The sequence below is a fragment of the Ochotona princeps genome, chromosome 7 (genome assembly GCF_030435755.1).
Source record: "Ochotona princeps isolate mOchPri1 chromosome 7, mOchPri1.hap1, whole genome shotgun sequence".
Classification (NCBI taxonomy): Eukaryota; Metazoa; Chordata; class Mammalia; order Lagomorpha; family Ochotonidae; genus Ochotona; species Ochotona princeps.
The window spans coordinates 39085429-39093545 of NC_080838.1; the positions used below are offsets into that span (position 1 = coordinate 39085429).

At 40.4% G+C, this 8117-nt stretch overlaps 1 protein-coding gene across 1 annotated transcript in view; it reads left to right on the forward strand.

Moving 5' to 3' along the window:
• Window positions 1-7876, forward strand: part of LOC131480875 (transcription elongation regulator 1-like) — a 28287-nt gene extending 20411 nt beyond the window's left edge. Inside the window, 2 exon segments of the mRNA XM_058667349.1 lie at window positions 6270-7710; window positions 7712-7876. Coding sequence (XP_058523332.1) covers window positions 6270-7710; window positions 7712-7876 — 1606 coding nt within the window.
• The last annotated feature ends 241 nt before the right edge of the window (window positions 7877-8117 follow it).

Sequence of the window (8117 nt, forward strand, 5' to 3'; positions counted from 1 at the left end):
GAAGCAACAGGCCGGGCCAAACTGCAACACCTTCTAGTGTTCTGGAGGACCAAGGTAGATGTGGGACGGACTAGGCTAGGTCCCAACCCCAACTGAGCCATAGATGAGCTACATGTGGGTAAGGATGAGCCGTGGCTGGGCTGAAACATCCAACAGCAAGAACCAGAATGGGCTGAAGGCCACCTAGGAAAAGCCACTGTTCCTGCTAGGACAGGAGGTGAACTGAGTAGTGCTGGCTCATGGACCCACTGGTATGCACGAAATCTGGCACTTGGCGGGGTTCTGATGGAGGAGCCTGGGCAACTCCTCTGGCAGGACACAGACCCTGCAGGTAAGTGCAAGAAGCATGGAAGGATACAGCCAAGAGGTCATGGAAAGTTTCCCACTGGCATACATTTGGCAAGGGTTGGGGGCAAACCAAGCTGAATCAGTTCACATCACCCACTGGCAAACCCGAACACTGGAACAGAGTGTGAGTGGAGCCAGGTTCGGTCGCGACAAAAGCAATACACAATGCGGAATGCCAAGGTGAGGTTGCCTGTGCCAGACGTGACTGCAGTACCCAACCAGCACACGTGACAACCAGGAAGGGAGGGGGCAGAACCGGTAGGGGAATAAGGGGTGGTCCCCTTGCTGAACAGCTATTCCCACTGGAGAGTGTGAGCAGGGATGTGGGCAGACCGGACTAGGCAGGGCTACTGCACCTGTGTGCCTCATGTGGACCAGATTGGGGAAGAACCAGGCTGGGATTATTCCTACTGGTGCAATCTACAATTAGAGTGGGTGAGGGTTGTTGGGGCGGGGCTTGGCCACAGCATCAGCTGGCAGAAGCTGGCAGAAGCTGGCACTGGGGACTAGTTCTGTCAAGTTAAACCACAGAACCACCTGGAGAGTGCATAATCTGGGAGTGGGAGTGGCCTGGGAGGGAAATAGTGGGCTCCTCTCTCTTAGGTTACCACCCCCCAAGGGAGGGCATGAAAGCTAGGGCAGGGGCTGGGGTGGCTAGACAGAGAGACACCCGAAAACATTTGTGAAGGCTGGATAGTTGAGCTGGTTAGATGGGACATGGTTCTCATTGACATGTATGAGATCAGAAGGGAATGTGGGACAGATACTGGCAAACCAGGGGAGGGGGGTCTGGTAACACCTGAGACAAAGTTTCTTTGGGGATTTCCCCAGTCGAGCTTCCGGACTCAGAACGCTAGCCATCAAATGACAGAGGACAGAACAAGTCAATCAACCACCTCAGCTATGAGTTGGCAATGAAAATGCTGGGCAAACAGGGACTCTATGATGGACTATGTCAATCAGTGGATTCTTCAACGACCGCATTGTGCTTGGAGTGGTGAGAGTGGCAGCAATTCACATCTGTTGAAATATCAAAACCACTCTGCCAGCTCTACCTTCAGACCAGAGAGGGTCTCCCCAAGAAACTAATGAACTTATCTGGACAATATGATGCTGGACTTTATGCCTGGTAGATGCTTCCAATGAAAGAATCTCAGCTGAATTTGAACTGTGGTATTGCAACAGGGTCTCCCAAGCAGCTGCAGCATCCCAAGGCTTTTGGCTATTTTCAACTGCTTTCCCAGGACACAAGCAAGGAGCCTGATGGGAAGCAGGGCGGCCAGGACACTAACTGCCGCCCCTATGGCATCCTGATATATGCAAGGCAGGAACTTTAGCCACTACGCTACCACACCAGGCCCCAGTAAATGAATTTTAAAAGTAAAAGTTTATTATTGATTCAGAAGAATTTTGAAAAGATGAAGTGATTTTTTTTCATTGAAAATACTGTAACAGATTTTCACTTCCAGGCAGTTAGTCTCCATTATAGATGAATCCATCAGAATATTTGTACACATGTTTACCTCTCTGTTTGTTTTGCATGTTGCATGAATGTTTCCTCAAATCAGACAGAACATATAGTTGTCCTTTTCTGATTAGGTTATTTCACTTATCATACTTGGCCTCCAATTGAGACAATTTTTACATCTCTATTCCCAAATAAATGAAGGCTCCCAGTGAAACTGATAACATACCTTAATAATCTGATTCTGGACTTTCTCTTTTTTTTTAAAGATTTATTCATTTTAGACTTTTATATTCATCTCCTTCACAATTTTTGCATGTCCCAGTTATTGGAAAGTGTGCTGCAGTTGTTTCTTAAAGATTTCATTTCTTATTATAATATTAAAATTACACATTTCAAGGACATAAATGAGGAATTTTGACTGTACATATAAAATATCTAAAAGTATCCAACTAGCCTTTTGTCTAGAAGATATTGCCTAAATCGTGCTATTATTAATAATATTGGTAAAATGGAAACAATTAGCCCACTTTATGTTGGCTTAAACACCATAAACATGAGGTATAAACTCTCATCAGTTGGGATTTGTATGTCATGCTTCACAAAATGAAAAGCCTTTAATATTGATGAGCACAACCTCCCATCAAGCCTCAACAATTTCTTTTTTAAAAAATTATTTTTATTACTTTTCTTTGTATATTTTTATATGTGTAAGGATTCTCCTCTTGCTCTCCCCTTCCTATTTTCCTCTCCCTCCATGTTCCCCCACATTTTTAAAGCAGTGTCCCGCTTTAGTAAAAGTTTTAAGTTTGACCTTCTTCTATTTAAGTACATCATGTAATTGTAAGTATAGACAAAAACAGAAAATCTAGGGCTTGGCACAGTAGGCTAGTGGCTAAAGTCCTCACCTTGAACGACCAGGATCCTCTACGGGTGCCAGTTCTAATCCCAGCGACCCCACTTCCTATCCAGCTCCCTGACGATGCCCTGGGAAAGCAGTCGTGAATGTCCAAGAGCCTTGAGACCCTGCACACCCATGAGAAACCAGGAACATGCTCCTGGCTCCTGCCTTTGAATCAGCTCAGCTGTGGCCGTTGGGGCCTCCTGGGGAGAGAATCAATGGATGGAAGATCTTCCTCTCTGTCTCTCCTCCTCTATGTCTTTCCAATTATATATATATATATAAACAAAGAAAATCCAGTATCATATTGTCAAAGTATGTTTACCAATCTCATGGGGAATCTTCCTTTTATTCAGTAATAGATTTGCCTAGTGTGACATATCTTCACTCCTTGGTATGCTAGTCTCCATTATACAGTTCATTTATGAAAATATATGTATATACAAATCCATTCGTACATTTGTTTTATCTTTTACATGAAGGTTGCCTTATATCAGAAAGAATACGCAGTATTTGCATTTTGGGGGATTGGTGTATTTTATTGAGCATACTGGTTGTTTCTAAATGGGACCATTGTTGCAAATGATAGAATTTCATTTTTTTTAAATGACAATATGATATCCCATGCAGTAGATGTACCAGCGTTTATGAACTCCTATTTCCTAACCCATAATTTCTCTCTTCTTAATATCCTTTCTTAGCAGTTTCCCATCTACTGAACCCCCCTCAATCTACTCACTGATCTAATTACTAGATGTCTTTTTTCTAGATTCACAGTTAATTTCAATCTCCCTATATTGAAATTTACTCATGTTGGCAAATACACTAATTTCCTAAAAATGTGAAGTTTCAGAAACATTTACCTAAATTTCAACAAAACATTGCACCCTGTATGCTCACCATCTATATTAGTGATTCACGTATAGAAAATAAATTTTCAAACAAAATGAATTTCCTGAAGAAATGAAGGTTTACCCTAATTAGTAGTGATATGTAGTTACAAGCAAGTTATAGGTAGTACACAAGAGTTAGAGATTTCCAACGTGTACAGATACGGAAAATTAAGGAGATGTATACAAGTAAGAGGATGTAATAAGGTATCAACATAAAATGCTAGCAATGACATATTGCAGAACATTTTGGGTTAGACTGCATATTAGGTGAGCGCCCCCCCCACGCCACACACACACACACACACACACACACACACACTCTCTCTCACTCTCTCTCACTCACTCTCTCTCTCTCTCTCTCTCTCTCTCTCTCTCTCTCTCTCTGGGGTATGTCTTGCTCAACCAGAGATACCACATCCTGTTACAAGAAAGAGTACCTGTAACCTCTGCAAAGGCTATTCAAGCGTAATTACGGAAACATTAGTTTCATCAGACTCAACAACAAAGACCTGTGCATTAGTAATTTTTCATTCCCTAGACAGCTATACATTAGTTAAGTCCCCAGAACTCTTCTTAGCTTTTTGCTTTTGCCTTTATATGTCCTACATTTCTGTACTTCGAAGTAGAGAGATCTTTTTGTTCATGAGCCCGTTTTCAATGACAGTCAAAGGACTTTCAAATCTTATTATGCATTGGCTAGCTCAGCTGCCATACCTCAGGACGTGCAAAGAAATGCTTGTTTAATTTAAGATAACGTCATTAATTAGCCATATGACTTTAGGCACATTATAAATTCCTTGGACCTCAGTAACTGAATCAAAAGGCTCCAAGGAATTAATAATATAGTTAACATCAAACAGTTAATTAATAAATGGACTACTATGCTGAAATCTCTGAAAAATAAGACAACAAACGCCATCAGTATTACTAGCTAATATCATCAAATGTAAATTTGCGTTAATGATGCTATTAATGTAATTGCTTCTTAGTCTGTTCGCTAAGCTCAAGTGTGGTAATACCACCAATGCAGTTACCTTAGTCTGTGGCAGCAAGTCCATACAGCATGTAGTCTATAGCATGAAGTGTCTGTGAAGCATTACATATTCATGTTAAAAACTTTAGATGCTATGAAAAAGACATAATCTGTCCATTTTCAATTACATACTGACAAATTCTGGATTTCTTTCCAAGTTATTCCCTCTTGTTATTATGTAACTTTCGGCTCACATCTTAAACCAGATTCTAGACATCATTGTATATTGCCATATTGTGATTTCTTCTAAGCTAGTTCTTTCGTAAGGGAAGTTTAAACATATTTTAATGCATTAAAAGCATTTTACTTCTACAGAGAGATTTATTAGATTGTATAAGGAAAAATAGTTCTACCTCCATTTAATCATAATACCTTGAAATTTTCCTGTTTATCATACATCCATCAGTGGATAGAATTACCCTGTGCCAGGCATTGCTGCATGTGCTCATCAGAATAGGGAACATTGGTTTCTAGTCAAATGTCAGAAACTTTTTTCAGAAAAAAAAAACAAAACCCTGAATCAAAATAATTTTTCAGCTGTTCACCGATTTTTCCTTGTGCCTTATTTTATTTACAGATGTTATAAGCAACAGAAATACAAACTATGTTAAATATTTATTTGACTCTCACAACTGAAAAAGTAGGAAGATGGATCACTTCGTTCAATTTGTTTCTTCCGAAGTTTAAATAGAATGAAGAGGTTAAATCATTCAGGAATACTACTAAAACTTCAAACAGATATGGTTGATTAGGATAAAGTCACTCCATTCACGATTTAGGTTTTTCAATATTATAAAACGAAGGACATGTATTAGAAGAAAATGTACTCATAATTTTAAGTAAAATGACAAATGATAATTTACTGTAGTAAAAATGATGTTTAGGTGAATAACAAAATGATATATGTCCTAATGGTAAATACTGCAGATTCTTTATGAAGAAAAAGATTACAGAAATCTAGGAAAAAACATTTCAGAAGTAAACCATCTAGGTGGCTAACTCACAGCACTCAGAAGACTTGAAAACAGTTTGAGGGGTAGTCCATATTATTCATGGCATTCTCAGTACACGTGTAATTCAATATCCAGCAGCTGCGATGTTAATACTCTAGAGCAGTCACTCATGTTATAACATTTATAAACTATTTTGGACTGTTTCGTAGACCTTAGCAATACATTTAAATATTCCTCCTTTCATTACTTGAAAATACTTTTAATGAGGCTTTTAAATAAAGGCAACAGGTAATGTTCAATTTATTTGAAAAATGAACTTCCAATTAAAAGAGAACATTTTTATAGCCAAATATATGTTGAAGTGTTTTCTTTTGTTGTGCTTATCTATATGCCACAATCTCTGCTTTGTCTCTTGACTCAGTTTTTTTTTTTTTAAGATTTATTTATTTTTATTGGAAAGGTGGATAGACAGAATTATCTTCCATCCAATGGTTCACTCCCCAAGAGGCCGCAATGGCTGAAGCTGAGCCAATCTAAAACCAGCAGCCTCCTCCAGGTCTCCCTTGCGGGTGCAGGGTCCCAAAGCTTTGGGCCACAAAGCAGGGAGCTGGGTGGGAAGTGGGGCTGCCGGGATTAGAACTAGCGTCCACATCCGCCCTTCCAATCAAATCATCAGGTCGATCCCACATAGAAAGACAAGTGGTGGGATTGGAAGGGCGGATGTTGACAAAATTATTCAGGAGCCCCCTCATAAAAAAGGAATGGAAGATATGAAGAAACTCAGACACCCGACCCCAACAATGCTGTCCATCCAAACGTGGCAGTTCTCTATGAGCGCAATTAAAGAAGAACAGGAATTAATGGAAGAAATTAATGAAGATGAGCCTGTTAAAGCAAAAAAATGGAAGAGAGATGATAATAAAGACATTGATTCGGAAAAAGAAGCTGCCGTGGAAGCTGAAATTAAAGCTGCCCGAGAAAGGGCCATTGTCCCTCTGGAGGCCCGAATGAAGCAGTTCAAGGACATGCTGCTAGAGAGAGGGGTTTCTGCCTTTTCAACATGGGAGAAGGAGTTGCATAAGATAGTTTTTGATCCTCGATACTTACTCCCCAATCCTAAAGAGAGAAAACAGGTATTTGATCAGTATGTAAAGACCAGGGCCGAAGAACGCAGGGAAAAGAAAAACAAAATAATGCAAGCTAAGAAAGATTTCAAAAAAATGATGGAGGAAGCCAAGTTCAACCCAAGAGCTACTTTTAGTGAATTTGCAGCCAAACATGCTAAAGATTCGAGATTCAAAGCAATTGAGAAGATGAAAGATCGAGAAGCCTTGTTTAATGAGTTTGTGGCAGCCGCACGGAAGAAAGAGAAAGAAGATTCGAAGACCAGAGGTGAGAAGATCAAATCGTATTTCTTTGAACTCTTGTCGAATCATCACTTGGACAGTCAGTCTCGATGGAGCAAAGTAAAAGATAAAGTAGAAAGTGACCCACGTTACAAAGCTGTAGATAGTTCATCAATGAGAGAAGACCTTTTCAAGCAGTATATTGAGAAAAAAGGCAAGAATTTAGACTCAGAAAAGGAAAAGGAGCTTGAAAGGCAGGCCCGCATTGAGGCAAGCCTTCAAGAACGGGAAAGAGAGGCTCAGAAAGCTCGTTCAGAACAAAGCAAAGAAATAGATCCGGAGAGAGAGCAACACAAACGGGAAGAAGCCATCCAGAATTTCAAGGCTCTTCTGTCTGACATGGTACGTTCTTCGGATGTGTCGTGGTCTGACACTCGGAGGACCCTCCGAAAGGATCACCGCTGGGAGTCTGGATCCCTATTGGAAAGAGAGGAGAAAGAGAACCTTTTTAATGAACACATTGAAGCACTTACCGAAAAGAAGAGAGAGCACTTTAGGCAGCTTCTGGATGAAACATCTGCCATTACCTTAACATCTACTTGGAAAGAAGTAAAGAAAATCATTAAGGAAGATCCTCGGTGCATTAAGTTTTCCTCTAGCGACAGGAAAAAACAAAGAGAATTTGAAGAATACATCAGGGACAAATATATCACCGCCAAAGCGGACTTCAGGATGCATTTGAAAGAGACCAAATTTATAACGTACAGATCCATTAAAGCTAATCCAAGAATCTGATCAACACCTGAAAGATGTAGAAAAAATTTTGCAGAATGACAAGCGGTATCTAGTACTGGACTGTGTGCCGGAAGAGAGGCGTAAGCTCATTGTGGCCTATGTTGATGACCTATGTCATGATGACCTATGTGACCTATGTTGATGACCTATGTCGCCGGGGCCCTCCCCCACCTCCCACAGTATCAGAGCCTATGAGACGCTCCACAAAATAATTCCAAATACTCTTCCACAGGGGTATCTTTGAATTCAGAACGCTTGCATGAGCCAGTTTTCAGGTTTTACGTATATGCATTAGTCAACCTATTGCAAAACCATCTGACGAACAGAAGGAGAAGCATTTGTGAGCAGTTTCTGAATAGCACACTTTGGAAATCTATGCTTTT